General features: G+C 42.2%; 2 protein-coding genes across 6 annotated transcripts in view; both read left to right on the forward strand.

The window, feature by feature from the left end:
- PTPRR (protein tyrosine phosphatase receptor type R) overlaps window positions 1-7309 on the forward strand; it is a 113970-nt gene extending 106661 nt beyond the window's left edge. For both annotated transcript variants that reach the window (XM_083463532.1, XM_083463533.1), the window contains exons 11-14: window positions 1903-2013; window positions 2136-2293; window positions 3739-3852; window positions 5875-7309. In XM_083463532.1, coding sequence (XP_083319658.1) covers window positions 1903-2013; window positions 2136-2293; window positions 3739-3852; window positions 5875-5968 — 477 coding nt within the window. In that variant the 3' untranslated portion in view covers window positions 5969-7309. The remainder of the gene's footprint in view (window positions 1-1902; window positions 2014-2135; window positions 2294-3738; window positions 3853-5874) is intronic.
- A 2658-nt stretch (window positions 7310-9967) lies between these two features.
- Window positions 9968-18779, forward strand: part of PTPRB (protein tyrosine phosphatase receptor type B) — a 74359-nt gene continuing 65547 nt past the window's right edge. Inside the window, exons 1-2 of one of the 4 annotated variants that reach the window (XR_014516565.1) lie at window positions 9968-10163; window positions 11291-11689. Coding sequence is in view for 1 of the 4 variants with exons in the window: in XM_083463201.1 (XP_083319327.1) it covers window positions 10088-10163; window positions 11291-11689 (475 nt within the window). In the remaining 3 variants the exon portion in view is untranslated. Of the gene's footprint in view, window positions 10164-11290; window positions 11690-14465; window positions 14721-18779 lie in introns of those variants that run through there. The other 3 variants (XR_014516566.1, XM_083463201.1, XR_014516567.1) reach the window with 3 other exon arrangements.

Genomic DNA, 18779 nt, shown 5'->3' on the forward strand with positions numbered 1-18779 from the left:
GGAGGCACAAAATGAGTGAGAAGTTTCTCAGCTTTTCCAAAAACTTAAGTGTGTGTTTGTTTTAAAAAAGAGGTGCATACAGCAACGGTGGGTAAAAGGTCTTTTCATGCACATAAGAATACAAAATAAAGAAATTCCTTCCAGTAGCACCTTAGAGACCAACTAAGTTTGTTATTGGTATGAGCTTTCGTGTGCATGCACACTTCTTCAGATACAAAAGCTCATACCAATAACAAACTTAGTTGGTCTCTAAGGTGCTACTGGAAGGATTTGTTTTGTTTTGTTTTGTTTTGACTGCGGCAGACCAACACGGCTACCTACCTGTAATAAGAATACAAGGTTAAAAAAAATAGTCTTTTAGGCTACAATCCTATACACATTTACCTAAGAGTAACCTCAACTGAATTCAGTAGGACTTATTTCTAAATAGTCAAGTATAGAATTGCACTGTAAAGGTAAAGGGACCCCTGACCATTAGGTCCAGTCATGGCTGACTCTGGGGTTGCAGCACTCATCTCGCTTTATTGGCCGAGGAAGCCGGCGTACAGTTTCCGGGTCATGTGGCCAGCATGACTAAGCCGCTTCTGGCAAACCAGAACAGCACACGGAAATGCCGTTTACCTTCCCGCTGGAGCGGTACCTATTTATCTACTTGCACTTTGATGTGCTTTCGAACTGCCAGGTTGGCAGGAGCAGGGACCAAGCAAAGGGAGCTCACCCCGTCGCGGGGATTCAAACCGCCAGCCTTCTGATCGGCAAGCCCTAGGCTCTGTGGTTTAACCCACAGCTCCACCCGCCACATAATTTATTTTTTAGAAAGAGTCATGCTTAGTCTCTTTTTTATAATAGGACTTACTTCCAGTTCCATCCAGAGAGGATTGCAGCCTTAATATAGCAATTGGTTTTTAATCAAGACATTTATGTGCAGCATGAGATTTAAATAAAATAATTTCATAGGCACTGGTATAATAATGGGGCTTTTAAAAACGTGTAGGCAGTTGAAGAAGAAGCTGCTAACAGCTGAAGAATGTGTGGGGAAACTGGACTTTTATGAAAACTCAATGGAAAATAAGTCAGGCAATATTCTATGTGTTAGCTAAATGAATTTTGAACATACAGAGCTCCTATTTCTGATCTGTAACATTTCTTTTTTACAAATTGCATGTTGGTTCCCCCACCACCACTTCTGTTATCTATTCACAAAACAAGGCGTGTAAAGGCAACTGTAATAAATTTGCAAAGTAATTAAAATGTGTTATGAATTTGAATCCAAGGTTTGCATCTAAAGTTCACAGGGAAAAGCCATGGTTGACTATTTTTTCTGGCATCATAAACCATTGACTTGGATCACTGGATTGCCCTCCAGATGTTGTTGGACCTCAACCACCATCACCTCTCAGCACTGGCTATGATGGGAGTTGTAGGTCAACAACATTTGGAGACCAAAGTATCGGAAAGCCTCAGTTAAAGGTGTGTAGATGGTGGAGATCATGAATCGTCATAAAATCTGTTTCCAAAAAAGTGAATCTCACTAAGGTGTAAAATGCTAGCATGTGCTGTAGGTGTGCTGGAGTGGGTCTGCATATGCATTTATGTGGGTGTGGGCTGGAGACAAGACACACACGCACACCTTAGGGTAAGTACCATTGAACTCAAATGACATTTTTAAAGAGTCACCTGCAACTTCTCCCCAAAAAGCAAAGAGGGGACAAAACAGGGTCAGGTTCCAGAAAATGGAATTGCCCATGGGAAATAAGGACAATATTGGAAATATTGGTATTTATATTAAAAATTATATTGAAATATTCGCAGTTCTAACAAGGGAGTTATTCCATCGCCACTATCAAGCAAAACAGGGTTTGTTTGTTTTTAATCAAGCATTTTAAAATTTCTATTTTCCAGAAATGTGTGCTCTATTGGCCAGAGAAGAGAGGGATATATGGAAAAGTGGAAGTTCTTGTTAACAGTGTGCAAGAATGTGAGAATTACACTGTCCGTAACCTTACATTAAAGGTAATAAAAGTTCTGGTCATTTCTCATCTCCTACCATATCTGCTTGTGTCTTCTTTTTACGAGTAATACAATTAAGAAAGCACTATTCGTGGTTCATCACCAGTGTACACATTTATTTTCAGCAAGGAAGCCTTTCAAGACATGTCAAACATTACTGGTACACATCCTGGCCAGACCACAAAACTCCAGATAGTGCTCAGCCCCTTATACAGCTCATGCTGGATGTTGAAGAGGACAGGGTGGGATCCGTTGGTAGAGGACCTGTAATTGTGCATTGCAGGTAATTTTCTTTCTTTCTTTCTTTCTTTCTTTCTTTTTTAAAAAGTTGTTTCTCTTGCAAATTCAGTGAAGTGGAATTTCTATATGGGTGCTGGGGGGTTGGGATTCAGAAACCAAATCACTATGTAAAGTCACTGTTTGCTGCCATCTTCACATTTGATAGGAAGATAGAAAGCTTGTACTGGTTATTCCCATCCCAATGTAGCTAACAACATTTCTACTGAATTAGAATTGCAGTCGCAGAAATGTGTTTACCTTTACACTGCTGCTGTTCTGCCAAGGTGTTGCCTCAACTTTCCCCTCAGCATATCTCTATATGCTAATTTTTAACAAAGCAGAGAAATGTGCAGTTGCACATTCCCACCATGCTGGGGCAGGAAACCATTACAATTTTGTGCTGTGGATCGCTGCTCAGTTATGAAAGGAGCAAACTGAAACATAAGCAAACCTAGAAAACTAGGAGGGAAATTGGCAGATTGAAGCACACCTTTCATGCTTTGAGGAAATGGCACATGTGTCACTCCTTGTCAGTGTTAACAGTGTCTAAATTCTGCTCCTCTTTTTGGAAAACAATTTTCCTCTTTTTATGATTTCAAACATTATAGTCTTGTATGAATAGAAGGCAAGATCATCCCAGTGCCAGATTTACGTATAAGCTAAGCAAGCTATAGATTAGGGCCCCATTCTCTTGGGGGTCCCCAAAAAAATTAAAGGGAAAAAAACCTGGAGGTACATTTCCAAAATATAAGACAAAAAATAAATGAAATAAAACCTACATACAGCAACAGTGTTTTGTGTTGTGTAGGCTCCAATGATGTAAGTAATGGGCCCCGCCTGCTAGCCTGCTCCCTAAAATATCACTGGTTTGCTCATTTCTATATATATAGGGTGCCTACATTCTCATGGATTGGTTGCATGGCAACCTATGCAAATGGCTTTAGATACCTATTAGGTCCACAAATTACCATATAGCATATATTCAACACAAAAAAACGGTGGCAATTTATTGTTGACAAAGGCCAGCTGGACATATAAAGGGCCCCATTACCTTCAGTAGCGGAGGGCCTCATCAAACCTAAATCAGGCCCTGATCATCCCTCATAGTATAGGGCAGGGGGGGATGATTTCAAACTGAGTTTATAAGGATATATTAAAACCAACAAAAGAACCATTTTAAAGAAAAACCCTGCCTCAGCATAATCAGGGCCATATGTGTTTTTACAGAATAGAAACCTGAAAATGCCAATCTACTAATTCACCAAGCATTAATATTTTCTGCTAGGTGTGTGTGGGGGGGTGAAATATGAACCAATAAGATTATCCTGGGCTCACCATTCCTTCTTCTCCATGGGTAGAACTTTGACAGATGATGGAAAATGATAATGACTGACATTTTTGTCCCTTTGATCTTTGGTGTGGCTTTTTTCCCCTTTTTTAAACTTTCAGTGCTGGAATAGGAAGGACTGGATGTTTCATTGCTACCGCAATTGGTTGTCATCAGCTGAAGGAAGAAGGAGTTGTTGACGCATTAAGCATTGTCTGCCAACTTCGTTTGGACAGGTAAGATGATGCCACATGCAAAATCCATCTGCAGTCCCAGTCCTGGTCATTTCTCCCATGCAACACTATTTGCCAAAACACCAAAGAGATGGAGATTCGTTCATGCATTGCCATTATCATATCTAGTTTGGCCCTTAGGGAATCATGCTAGAAACAAACTCAATTTTGTGTATAATGAAGACTCAATAAATTCATTTGGAGTAGGAATGGAGATAAATTTGGTTTGGTTTGCAATACCTAATTCACACTTTCGGATATAATATGTGAGCCAGAACTTGGATATCCTTCCAAATTTGCACATCTCCGATATTTTGTGATGTAATTCCCGAACCAAAATTTGTGTACAAAAATGGGTATTTGTTTGGACAGTATGCTTTAAAATGCATGCACCGATGGATATAAAGTACAAAAATGCATTATATTAGGAAATTTGCTTGCAGAAATGTGTTTATTAGTCAAAACAGCCTGCGAAGATGTGTATATTAGTAGAAATGCACACTAAAATGCTGAATAATTTTTGCGAGGTCTTTTCTGTTGTTGCTTTTTAACACAAACCGATGCATAACTACAGCAAACAGAGCTTAGGGCAGGAAAAAGTAGTAGAAATGGAGACAAAGTGAAATGGACAGATTCGCCCATCCCTAGCTTGGAGTTTTTGAAGAAAAATATTAAAAAGCAACTTCAACAGACTACAATTTTCAGCAGACAAATGGTGGTGGTGGTAGGATTGGTACTTAATTCTTCCCCTGCCTTCCCTTTTAGTATAGGTCCTTGTTTGATAGCGGTGCAGAAACTCCAGGGTACTTTTGCAGTGACTTTTAACACATTTGTCATAGGTGTCCACACACTATACTTTTATGGTCAAAACCAAATAAGAATGGCACGGCCAAATGCCGCAGTCGGTGAGTCACTGCTGTAGAATTTCTCCTGTGTCAGCTGGTAAGGCAGGAAGTCTGGGAGGCGTTAGAAAAAGGACAGGAAAACCTGCACTTTGTACATGTGCCCCTACGGTCACAATAGGTCACATATTTAGTGTAAGAATGAAAATGCATTGACACTGGGAGCCAGGTTTTGATTAGCGGCTATGTTTTAAGACGCACGTTGCTCCGTCCAAATTAATTTGGAATAAATAGTTTGGTGGCTGAGGCGCTGCACGTTGCAAAAAGAGGAAGCAAAATCTGACAGTGTAATTTTAGATTTTCATAGCATGAAATATAAGATGCAGCAGATTCTCTGCAAACACCCATCTTTAACATTAAGTTTCTGCTCATTACTGTATTTGGGGCCGATACAGAACCCCATGTGAAACTTCGTTAGACAGAAATGAAAAGTAATGTGAACCTACAGACCATAAGCCAGAGATGAGAAACCTCTGACCCTCCAAATATTTGTTGGACTAATAATAATAATAATAATAATAATAATAATAATAATAATAATAATAAATTTATTTATATCCCACCCTCCCCAGCCGAAGCCGGGCTCAGGGCGGCTAACAACAATAAAATAGTACAACATTCTAAAATCATTTCATTATAAAATTAATTCAACTCAAATTGATGGCAACCATTAGTCTAAAGTTCTGTGAAGATTGCCAAAGGAGGGAGTCAGGCTGTGCCCTGACCAAAGGCCTGGTGGAACAGCTCTGTCTTGCAGGCCCTGCGGAAAGATGTCAAATCCCGCAGAGCCCTAGTCTCTTGTGACAGAGCGTTCCACCAGATTGGAGCCACAGCCGAAAAAGCCCTGGCTCTAGTTGAGGCCAGCCTAACCTCTCTGTGGCCTGGGACCTTCAGGATGTTTTTGTTTAAAGACCGTAAGTTCCTCTATGGGACATACCAGGAGATGCTCCCAGCATCCCTCTTGGCCATGCTGACTGGACCTGATGGGAACTGGAGGTCAGTAACATCTGAATGGCTATGCCATTAGCAGTGATACCCCTATAAGCTCTCTGGGGTGGTGGGAACTATTCTGTCATTAAACGTACTTGCCATCTTTTTCCACCTCTCCCTTTTTACCCCCCAGAGGTGGAATGGTCCAAACCAGTGAACAGTATGAATTTGTGCATCATGCGCTGAACCTGTACGAAAGCAGGCCATCTGCTGAAGCTGTCCAGTGAAACCAAGAAGGAAGAAGCAAATATGTTGATCTCTCTTGGGGTAATTTGATTCGTTACCTACCAGCAACTTCTTCAAGGAGTTTACAGCCGTGAAGAGGAGTGGCGCTGCAGCCAACTTGTAAAAGGAATGTGGATGGTTAAAAACAAAAACAAAAGCATACAAGATTGATGGACCTTTGTCTTGAATGTATTGTGAGTTCCCTGAACCAGTTTTTAAATGAAGGTTAATGTACTGGTGTTACATTTGGATTTCACATATATATCTTATGGAGGATTTGTTTCTGTATTAGTGGGATCTGCCACACAGAATGTATGTAACGTATGTTTGTATGTTCTGCAATAGATGGACTTGGGAAATTCCACTGAAGAAATGTGTACAAATGCTTTAACGTTTGCAACAACAAAAAGTCTGTCTTGTGAATAGGCTGTCAGGTGTTCTACTGTACCTGTTAAGTGCTATTACCTATTATGTGGTAAACTTTATTCCGAGCCTTTTATGATTCTTGCCAGTTATGATTCTTGGTCAGTTATTGGCTTCAAATGGAAACAAATATTTTTTAAAAAGCATTCAGAAGAAAAGCCCATTGTTTTTGAAACTATTCGAAATCAGTTAGGTATTTTATATGACAGCTCCTAAGTTGTCTTATACGACAACTCCCAAGTACTCTTAGATATTTAAGTGTGTATAGTAAATTCTGTAAAGCATTGTGGAACACAATGGCGGCCACACAAAGGGAGTGTTTCCTGTGCGAGCCTGACTGAAACAAATAAAAGTTATAAAAGAAATCCTGTGTTTCATTCGAGGTTGCTGTACCCTTGTGGACTTCTCTTTCGCTTCATTGGGGCTTGCACAAGTGACATTTCCAGTGGACTGAGCCCAGTGTCTTTTTTCCAATGTTGATGTATATATTTGATACTGTCGATTGTCTTAGAAGCTGCTTTTTGCTCCAGGACAGAATCCGGTGTATTTGTAAATCTCGTGAGTCGTTTTAATTTTAAAAAAAGAGAAACTTTGTAACATATACTAAATGGTAAGAATTTTAAATATTTGCCTGTCTTTTACCGAAAGCTTTTTTTAAAAAAACAAACAAGAAGTTCCATTTATTGTAATGAGATGGATGGGTGTTCAGGGGAACACAAACTAGAATGGACCATGAGGATCTTGGTGTTTTCTTCTTTTTATCTTCGCAGTGATCAGTTTGTAAAGACAAAAAAGTATCGCTGGAACCCCCCTTTGGCAAGAACTGAGGAGTCTCAGCATAGGATTTGATAATGAGTTTCTAAAGCAGTTATGTTACCTTTGCTTCATCCAACCAATAAACTTGATACAAAATATTTAAAGATGTCTATATTTTCCTCATGTTATTTCACCGATTACCAGCCAATTTTCTCCCTCAGCAAGCCCATGAAACTCAGGTCTGTCTCTTAGCTTTATGTTGAAGTGATACTCATCTCGGAATACCCCACTCTGGGCATTTTACTTCCCACAGTACCCTGTAATATGCTCCTTCCTCTGGTCTACCTAGGCCTAATCCAAGATGTCTTTTCTGCTTGAGGTGAAGGACAAATTGACCTCCTCCTTAATTCCATGTACAAAACGTAGTCTCATTGGCATCTGAGCCTTACCGTGCCCCCCAGTGCACCCGGGGGCAGCAGACTAGTTTCCGACGGCCTGTAGGACAGGACTCATCACAGCACACATAGCTTTGTCCTCCAACACCTCACCACTTGTACCCAAACCAGCATCAGCTGTTAAAGGTGCCCTCCCCACTCTGTCTAATGGTAGGGCTGGCTCTGGGCCATCTCCTCAGCTGGCAGAAAGTGGTGTAAGGCCATTGGTGAGCTCATAGGGCCTTCCCCTGAAACATTTTCTGCAATTTCAGCTGAGTACTTCAGTGTTCAACCTGCAGTGCAGAAATCTCCCCTCTGGATGTGAGCGCTACGGAAGTTGACACACCCATCTTTAAAGATATGTGAAAGTAGTATTAGCTAAAGATGAGGCAATTAGCCAGAGCCAAGGGTGCAAGGTACCTCAGGATTATACATGGGTAGGGGCAAAATGAGACTCAGTTTGCATTTAAAGGCTACCTAATCTGCACTTTCTGAAACAAAATGTGAACTGAAACACAGCCGTCCTTCAAAGTCACGCTTCTCCAAATTTGTGGTGCCGTTCTCCAGCCAATGTGTCAAAAATGCCTATATTAGGGGAAAGTGTACATAGAAATGATTACATTACTGAAAATAACATACACAAATGCATTATATTAAGAGAAACCACCTTGCAAAAATGTGTATTTTAGGCAAAATTGTATACCCAAATGTGGATATTAGAATAAATCTACACTAAAATACTGATTACCGTATTTTTTGCCCTATAGTACGCACTTTTCCCCCTCCAAAAATGAAGGGGAAATGTGTGTGCGTCCTATGGGGCGAATGCAGGCTTTCGCTGATGCCTGGAGAGCGAGAGGGGTCGGTACGCACCGACCGCTCTCGCTCTCCAGGCTTCAGGAAGCTCTGTGCAACCCTCGGGAGACCAGCTCCGATGGCCGCGCAGAGCTGCCTGCAGTCCCGGGATCAGCGCAGCTCTGCACGGCCACCAGGAGCCGGGCGCGAAGTCCCGCCCCGTTCCCGATGGCCGCACAGAGCTGCCTGCAGTCCCGGGATCAGCGCAGCTCTGTGCGGCCATCAGGAGCGGGGCGCGAAGTCCCGCCCAGCTCCGGATGACTGCGCAGAGCTGCCTGCAGTCCCCAGCTTAGCGCAGCTCTGCGCAGCCACCGGGAGCCGGGAGCGAAGTCCCGCCCCCTCCCAGTGGCCGCGCAGAGCTGCCTGCAGTCCCCGGCTCAGCGCAGCTCTGCACGGCCACCGGGAGCCGGGCGCGAAGTCCCGCCCCGCTCCCGATGGCCGCGCAGAGCTGCCTGCAGTCCCGGGATCAGCGCAGCTCTGCGCGGCCACCGGGAGCGGGGCGCGAAATCCTGCCCCGCTCCGGATGGCCGTGCAGAGCTGCCTGCAGTCCCGGGATAAGCGCAGCTCTGCGCGGCCACCAGGAGCGGGGCGCGAAGTCCCGCCCCACTCCGGATGGCCACGCAGAGCTGCCTGCAGTCCCGGGATCAGCGCACTTCTCCCCATAGCCAGCCCCACAAGCTTGGGGGACAGCAGGGAGGCAGAGCGCGCCTTCCCGCTGTTCCCCGACCTGGTTCTTCCAGCCCCGCACCTGGGGGGGACATGCCTTGGAAGTCGAACATGCCACACGGCTTCTGCTGAGTTCAAGATCTGGAGGCCTAGCTGTTGGCTATTGAGTTTTCGGTTTTCGAACGTTTTGGAACTCGAACGGTCTTCTGGAATGGATTACTTTCGAAAACCAAGGTACCACTGTGCAACTGAGAGATAGAATAATCAGAATTCAGTGTCGTGGCCTTCCTTGCATGCTGGCTTCCTAATACAAAAGGTCCAAGCCATTGGCATCAATTAAACTCACAATAGGACTGTTCACACATGACATTCAACAAGTGTTCAGTTTGTGTACCTGGGTTCAGAACAGCTGAGCTGTCCAAATCTGTGAGTGTCCATTCTTTCACACAAACACTTATACACCCATAGGGACAATATAATGTGTGAATAAGCCTAATGGGAGAGACTTCTGGGTGTGAGTCAAACGTGGTATCTAATCACGTGGCGCTCCTGGATAGATTCATAACATATCATTATACAAGCTTGAGTGTTTACAGAACAACATAGTATATATTTACATCGGCCAATCAAGAATACCTGCAGACACAGAATGGTTTACAGACAGGCAATTAAAGGAAATTATAGCCCCTTTTCCTCTGCTGAGTTTTCAAAGATGCTTAAGCCCTGTATTTGTTTTTGAAATGTACCCCTCTTTTGCTTGTGTTTTGCCAAGCCAGGACAGATAGCTAGTGCATACTGAAGAATCGTATGAAACGACAAAGTGGTATAAAAAAACCCAAAAAAACAATTGAATAGAAGGAAGTGTTCGTCACTGACATTTTCCTCCTGTGAAGGCACATTTCCTTCCTAGCCTTCGCTTCACTTATCTAGGGTATGCATTTTTCTAAAAAGAAAAAAAAATGAGCGAGAGAGAAAGAGAAAGAAGCAATGGGAGTTGTTAGAAGAAAAATGGAGAGTTTATTTCACATTCTAATTTCTACCTGCCTGGCTTTTGGGATCTCTGGTAAGTACAGCTCCCCTTCAGATTTTTGTGTTTCTTGCTTGTTCTGGCCGTGATTCCCAAGAGTTCCTGGGAGTTTCCCCTGAGCTGCTGAAAGGGAATGATTTCCGTGCTTCAGTTTATACAATAAGGGAGAGAGGCATTGGCCGAGTAAAACCCGAGATTGTTTAGGTTTCAATCAAAAAAAGGAAATAAACTTTCTTTTGAATCATTGCTTCATTCTTTGAGAAGTCCTCCCCACTGGACACTCTCTTTGGTCCATGTTCATTTGTGAGGGACTTTGAGACTTTATCCATGTTTTGTGCAGGCAAGGTATAAAATCAGAAGCTTTTACAGATGCATTTTTGCTAGAACTTATCATAATATAAATCATCCCTCAGCTAATTACAGATGAAACACAGAAAAAGAGAGCAGCCAGGCATATTCTTTAGCTGAAGATGGGGCTCATCACCGAAGAGCTGAAATTGTATTTATTCCATGCTGTAAAATATGGGATGGGAAAGAACTTATTTTGTGATGCAAGGGAGTGATTCCTTGTGATTTTGTGATTCCAGAGTCTAATCACTGCTGTATACATGGTATGAATCAGTCATTATTGCAAAGCAGTGAATGGAAACCGCATTGCAATGAGCAGCATATGTCAGGGAGTTTATATTAATAACACCATATCTTAGGTTTATATGAAGTAAACGGAGCCCAAGGGCAAAAGAAGCAGAGACAGATTCGAAAACACTTTCAAGCAAATAGTTTGCATGTTGCAAACCAGTTTTTAAAAGGATTATTAAGGGTTCGACTTATTACTTCATTGTGAAATGAAAACATGGGCAGTTAATGGCTTGGTTTGATTCCCCCCCCCCCCCTGCTCTGAGTGGAATTAAGTTTAGGGAATCCACAGAAGTATGCAGAAAGTCTGTACACCATGATCCCGAACCTCCTTTTGACACCACTGTGAACTTTCTTTTTACCATGATTTGTAGGCAAGTGCCACAACAGAAAGATAGTGAGATGATAATGGTTATGGAAATGGGTTATCACACTTGTGGCGCTTGTATGGTTGCTATTGTTTCTGTTCTGTGAACCTTAACATATACTCTGTCCCATTTGTATGGGTTCTTCATTTCCCCTCTCAGGTGGTTTTCTTATTATCCATGAGCTAAAACAGCAATGTATTTATGAGAGCAATAAAACAGTATATGTGGGAACATGCAACCTGACCAATATAAACCAGCAGTGGAGATGGATGAAGAATGAAAAGCTCCTCCATGTTAGATCTGGCCAATGTCTGGCTATCAGCAGGTTTAAGGCGGCCCATTCGCGCAAAGCCATCACCACCAACTGCTCTGAGGCACCCAGTTGGACCTGTCACAGCAGGGAAGGACTCCTTGAGGTGAAAAACAGCTTTCTGTTCCTCAAGAAACAAGGCTCGACGGTAGTAGTGAAGATGGGGAGGAAATATCTTCACAGTTGGAAGAGAATTGACGTCAACAAGAAGGGAGAGACTCTCCATGACAACCTGTGCTCAAGGAATGGTAAGCCACTCCTTCAAATATGCTTCCCATGAACCGTAAAGTGTGTCTTGCGCTGAAGTTTTTGTTTTGTTTTGCATTTATATCATTTTTTCAAAGTAGTGTATGTGGTTCTTCTCCCTCCTTCCCTCCAACAACCCTGTGAGGTAGATTAGGCTGAGAGGCAGTGATTGGCCCAAGGTCACCCAGTCAACTTCATGGCCCTGTCTACATTGACATTTAAATAACATGACTTGCACTAATAAAAAGCCATTAAGGGTAGCTTCAAAGCCACATTTTAAAGGAAAGGAATACAATGTCTCTTCCTCGTATGTTTAGGTATTTTTAGCCTGTCGGGTGCTTTCTTAGCTGAAAGCCAGTATGGGGTAATAGTATGAGTGTCAGACTAGGAGCTGGGAGACCAGGTTTCAAATACCCACTCAGCCATGAAGTTCACTAGATGCCTTTGCGCCAATCACTGCCTCTCAGCCTAACCTACCTCACAGAGTTGTTGTGGGCATTAAGAGAGCAGGGGGGAACCATGTATGCCACGTTGAGTATCTTGGAGGAGAAGGCGGGATATAAATTTAATAAATAATAAGACAATTCTCGTATTTGGTCCTTTGGCACTCTGAAATAGCTTTTAAATGGCCTTTCTTGGTTTTATTGTTTTGTTTATTGTTGTGTGTAGGCCTGATACAGTCTGCAAAAAAAAGAAGTATACAAATTACACAACATCCCCTCTTAAAACATTTCATCACAGAAATGAAGAGCCAAAAATCAAGTCAAAACAAAAAATCAAGTCAAAACAAAAATCAAGTCAAAACAAAATCAAGCAACAGTAGTGGTGCATAGGCAGGTATATCTTCACAAACATAAGCTCCTCAGTTGTTTGTTCATCTGATATTAAATAGCATTTACAAGCACTTAGTAATCCTAATAATAAGCAGGTAATGTAGAATTGTATTATTTATTTTAATAATTTAAATGCTGCTTAGTACTATATTTTCTAAGCAGGATAAAATAGAAGAAATACAGGGGAAATTCACACAAAAAATTGACCTACAGACCCATTTCTCATTTTCCAATATTGTTAACATGTTTTATTTCATTTTAAATATAATTTTCCAAAGTTTTGTTATCTGGCAACAGTTCTTCAAAATTTTACACTTGAGTGGAAAAAAATTCAGGACGTCTGGTTCCCCCCTGCTGCCACCAAAGTTCTGTTAAAGACCTCTCCAAGAAAATACACAATGACCCTTTGTCGTCTTGATAGCGTTGCTTTCCCATTGGGTGAATTGACAAGAAATTTTATGATAAGAACAAATTCAGTAAAAATTGCGTTGGTTGAAATTCTTCTGTAAGGTTCTTAGCCTTAAGAAAAGGTGCTGGAATGTTTCCTGAAATGTGTTATACATGCAATGCGACAAATGTAATATACCACAATGTGCAACTTACATAGCATAAATGTACTGTCATTTAAACCTATTTTTAGGACAGTCATAATTCCTTCGCTGAGAATTTCATAATTATTAGGCCCGATATTTCTACCATATCATCAGTGTGGGGCACCTTACAGAGTTTTACAGAGACAGGTGCCTGCCATCAAGGAACTTATCTTATCTGAAAGATAAGTCAGCCAAGGGGAGTTGGTCATATGGTAGCACTTTTACAAGAAATGTAATATAATTATGGGATGCGGGTGGCGCTGTGGGTAAAACCTCAGTGCCTAGGACTTGCCGATCACATGGCCGGCAGTTCGAATCCCCGCGGCGGGGTGAGCTCCCGTCTTTCGGTCCCAGCTCCTGCCCACCTAGCAGTTCAAAAGCACCCCTAAGTGCAAGTAGATAAATAGGTACCGCTTTATAGCAGGAAGGTAAATGGTGTTTCCGTGTGCTGCGCTGGTGCCGGCTCGCCAGAGCAGCTTCGTCACGCTGGCCACGTGACCCGGAAGTGTCTCCGGACAGCGCTGGCTCCCGGCCTCTAGAGTGAGATGAGTGCACAACCCCAGAGTCGGACCCGACTGGCCCCTTATGGGCAGGGGTACCTTTACCTTTTTAATATAATTATGTGTTGATATATTTAGTAATTAGGTTACTAAATGGTCAGTAACTTCAAACTTAGTATGGTTTTAAAAAGTATAGAATGTATATTTTCTCCACTAGACCCTCACCTGCTTTCTTGAAGCTTGTTACCAGCTTCCCTTCAGATGCACCAAGGAGGCAGGTGCAGCCTGATTGGCTCTCCCTAGCTAGTTGGTGTCATCTAGAGCAGTGTTTCCCAAACTTGGGTCTCCAGCTGTTTTTTGGACTACAATTCCCATCATCCTTAGCTAGCAAGACCAGTGGCCAGGGATATTGGGAATCTGCCTCATGGGTCACATCTGTCAGAACTGCCCACCTGTCAAAATCTCTCATTCCCATAGGAGCAAAGGTGGGCTTAAAGGGGAAGAGGGTGGAGATAGGAAAGCAAGTGAGGCAGTCTCATCCACCAACCTCAGCACAGATCTGAGTACAAGGAAGTTTAGCTTTAAATCAGAGACAGTGTAAAATGCTTCTGATAAAAACTTGCTGTTCTTCTATCAAGGGCATCCTACTTTTAAGCAGTGTGAGGTGGCCACCCAGTTAAGTATAGTACTATATTTCACTGAAATGGTAAATGCTTGTGTGCCTTACTTTGTGTTTAAATCTGATTAGTTGGTAACTGAATTCTAGAGAGTTCTCTAGTAGTTCTCATGTGATTGGCTAACAGGGGTCACATGGGAGGTATATAACGATGGAGAGACTCCATTTTATGGGAAGCAAGATGACTGTGTTTTAGAATCCACTGCGAACACTGCTAAGTTGAATAGAGTGTTAGAGTGCTTCTCTGCTTGAAAGAAAGACAGGAAAGGTTCAGGAGAAGGTAAAAGTGGTAATCTCTCAAAGGATCTGCAAGGCATGGCCTAATTGAAATACAGAAGGTTAAGTACTGAGCTCTGGAAAGAGAGAAAAATGCAACTGTTTGGAAGTTAGAAGAAGAGACTGAAAGCCCATGCTTGGACAAGCATGTGACTGTAAATATTACCTTTTAATTCATCTATAAGTTTCTGCAAGTTAAATATTTGAATGTTAAAATCTGGACATTGGTTTAATTTCCGAAGAAGGGTGTCAGTCATATCTATGATATGAGCTTCTTAGCTGTGATTTCGCTACTCTTACTTCAACACATCTTAGGCAGCAGATATTGGGGGCTGGTCGTTGCCGTCCCTTGGTCCATTTCTCCTGAGCTCCCTGGCCACTACAACCTGCTGGGTCCGCGCCCTGGTATTGGTGATGCTTGCTTGTTGCTGTCCTGGCTTGGCTGAACATGTTACCTTCTCTTCACACAAAACAGGCTGCACCACTGGGAAAGTTCCCTGGTTCAGAAAGCAGGCAGGTGGCTGTCAACCCATGCCACAGACTCCAGCAAGCACCACATCTGCATATATTTTGTCTGCTCGTATGCATGCCGGTGCCACTGTTGCCACATTGCAGTATTTGTTTGGGTGGGCAGTGAGCAGGCACCAAGTGGAGCAATAAGCAAATGCCAGCAAAGTGTTAGAGGACAGTACTGTGTTTGCCACGTGGTCTGTTCTGCTTCCCCCAGGACAGATGTGAGGTCCAAGATCAAGAGCTACTGGGTGGAAGTTGGGCCCAGCCTTTTCTAAATAAGAGCATGCATACAATTTCTGGATGCAGTCTTAAGTTATAGCCACAGGGTTAGATTCAAAGACTATTCAAGGCATGTGGAGGAATATTCAGTTTCTTTGAACTTTCCTCCTTGCTAAAAACATTTTATGATTTTTAAAACACCATTCCTATATCTACTTACCTGGAAGTAAGCCCCACTAAATTCCAGGAGCTTTACCTCTAAGCAGACATTCATTGAATTGCATTGTAAATATTTATGTGAGCCTTAGGGATAAACCTGAGAAATTAAGGGAGCAGTTGTGAGGAGTACCATCAATGATATTGGCAAACTGAAATCCAGAAAACATTCTCAGTTAGGAAGCAGACAGGACATTGAGTTGTACCACTAACAGTGCAATCCTATCCATGTCTACTCAGAAGGCATGGCCCATCCCATTCTGCTGCCTGAGGTGAAATGGGAAGTTGCCACCCCTCTGCCGAAGCCCCCCTTACCTGGGCTGTGCAGCAGTGCCTGCCAAGGGGTGGTGGCAAGTTCTGGCAAGATCTCATGAGATATTAAGAGCTCGCAGAGCTCTGTGGAAGCCACTGGTGCTGCTCCACAAGCAGTAGAGCTGGGGAGGCTGGTGGGGCACCCACAAGGGTGGGGCACCCATTTGAAATCCCACCACCCAAGGTGGTGGCCTCAGCTAGCTTGGTTGGTGGGCCGGCACTGCTCAGTGGTAAGCCCCTTTGAATTCAACAGGGATTAGTTCCAAGTAAATGGATATAGATTTTTAGCCTTTGCACCTTTAAATCAGTGCCATACCACTTCAAACAGTCAAAGCATCCTGTGAACTGCAGTTTGTTCAGGGTGCTGAGAGTTGTTAGGAGACCCTCTATTCCCCTCACCATGCTACAATTCTCAGCATCCTCTGGGAAAACAGGAATGGTCTTTAAGCCACTCTGAGAATTGTAGCACTCTGTATGTAGTGCATAAGGGGTTTCAATGAACTTCCTTCTGAGTTGGCATGGCTATGATTTTGCTGTAAATCTTATCAGCATTGCACAAATTTTGAGACTCAACACATTTATATAACTTGGGAAAGGACTTATTTGTTTAAACTATTATTTGCAATTTGTCCTTAAAAAAAATAGCTTGCTAGCTAAATTTGTGGAGTGGATAGTTCACAAAGCATAGAGAAGGAACAATCGTTCAGTGGTTGCAAATGCAATCCTTATCTTATTTTAAAAGCTAACTTATTTCATTTTTTTGTTTTATTTGAAAAGCAACTCTACATATTATTTATTGACTAAATTGTACTCTGATTAGGAGACTAATATTTTTTTTTTAATCCCCCAAAAGAATCCTCATTTCGACTAAGGAAAAAAATTATCAGACACCAAGTGTGACATGAGTCATTTTACTCGTACTTTATATCCTCCCTTTGTTTTGTCTGCAGTCTTAAGTAGACAAAACAGAGGATAAGCGAAAAGGATATAGCATAATAGCTAAATGACTGATGTGCATTTGGAAGGCATGGTGATAAGAATGCACTTACAGTTTCTCCTAAATAGTCCAGCTATGAGTCAACGAGCCCAATTATGAGAGCAAAGTTGTGATCCAATGAGCCCCATTACATACAAAGGCATGTTTGTGCACAATAAGGGTTGTGACTTCACTATTGCTATAACGATGGTGGTGATGTGCATATCCAGTGGTATCCTTTGACCGATGTTCAGCAGAATAAAGATGGAAGCAATTTTCTGTGATTCCCTTTCTCCCCTGTACCTTCATGCCTTTCTAAATCTGCTCTGGATGATCCCTAAACTTTCAGAGCAGTTTTAGCTGGGTGTGGGCTGGGATGGGGGAGAAAATTGATTCTGTTTGTATTTAAGCTGAACCTCCCAAATTTGCACTTTCAGATACTATAGAAGAACCAAAACACAACTATCCTTTAAAATTCGTACCTCCCTGAATTTTGCAATGCAGTTCTTTAGGCAATTACTGTGTACAAAAAAGACATATACTGCAGTAAACCATGCACAAAAATGTATGTATCATTGAAAATAACATTAACATGCATCGTATTAAGAAAATTGCTTGGTAAAAATGTGTATAAAGGTAAAATTGCATATATATATATATATATATATATATATATATATATATATATGGAAATCTGACTAACATGCTGGTGAATTTTGATGAGGACATTTTTTAAAAAAAGAAATGCAACTGATGTGGAAATGTGGGGTATTGAACTTGATACTGCAGGAATGATAACTTGAGATAAACCAACATTGATGGGTTGGCTCATCCCTAGTGTGTGAGGACATTGTGGGAGCAAAAATTGCTTCCCTTCCCATTCTGTTGATGGAAGCCTTACTAAGAGCTGAGCAGCATTGTTGGCTTTTTATTACATCATCATAATCTACTACTGGGACGCGGGTGGCGCTGTGGGTTAAACCACAGAGCCTAGGGCTTGCCGATCAGAAGGTCGGCAGTTCGAATCCCCGTGATGGGGTGAGCCCCTGTTGCTTGGTCCCTGCTCCTGCCAACCTGGCAGTTCGAAAGCACGTCAAAGTGCAAGTAGATAAATAGGTACCGCTCCGGCGGGAAGGAAAATGGCGTTTCCGTGTGCTGCTCTGGTTCGCCAGAAGCGCCTTAGTCATGCTGGCCACATGACCCGGAAGCTGTATGCTGGCTCCCTCGGCCAATAAAGCAAGATGAGCGCCACAACCCCAGAGTCATCCGCGACTGGACCTAATGGTCAGGGGTCCCTTTACCTTTACCTTTAATCTACTACTACTATATCTGCCACACTGCTTAAAGTCAATACAAAAACAAAACAAATATACAAATCAACTAGTCAATAAAATAACATTGATTGTAAAGCCATAACAGCAACTCCTTGTGCTGCATCACAAACTACTTTTGAACCCACAGGTTTGAAATCAGCTTTGTCTCTGCCACAAACATACTTTCTATTCAAGAGTATGTCCCATTGACTTCAATAGTGCTTGCAGGCAAATGCTCATAGGATGCAACCTGAAAGAGATTACTAAAATTTGCAAATATCACAGTCCTTCCCAGTGGACACAGCCTGGGCCTTAAGCTTCACTTGTTGCTCCTCCGCCATATTTCTTCTATTGTAGTTCTGATTTAAAAACCAAAAAAAAAACCACAGTCACATGCAATATTCCAATATGCATAGTGTTATTATTTGTTCCAATCCTAGCACTGGTAAGCAAAACAACACATTTAGTGTAATAAAACCCATTGTGTTGATTGATTCAATCCAGAAGTGATGGTACTCATTCTATGGATAACTTGCAATTCAATGTTTCCACGTTGGAGTCTCCCTCTGAGTTCAAGAGTTTAGACAAAGCCCTGTTTATGCTGTGTTTATGCATTGTGATGCATATGTCACATTAAAAGATGAGAAAAACTAATGTACCCAATA

This window comes from Podarcis liolepis (assembly GCF_965112155.1).
Source record: "Podarcis liolepis genome assembly, chromosome: 10".
NCBI lineage: Eukaryota > Metazoa > Chordata > Lepidosauria > Squamata > Lacertidae > Podarcis > Podarcis liolepis.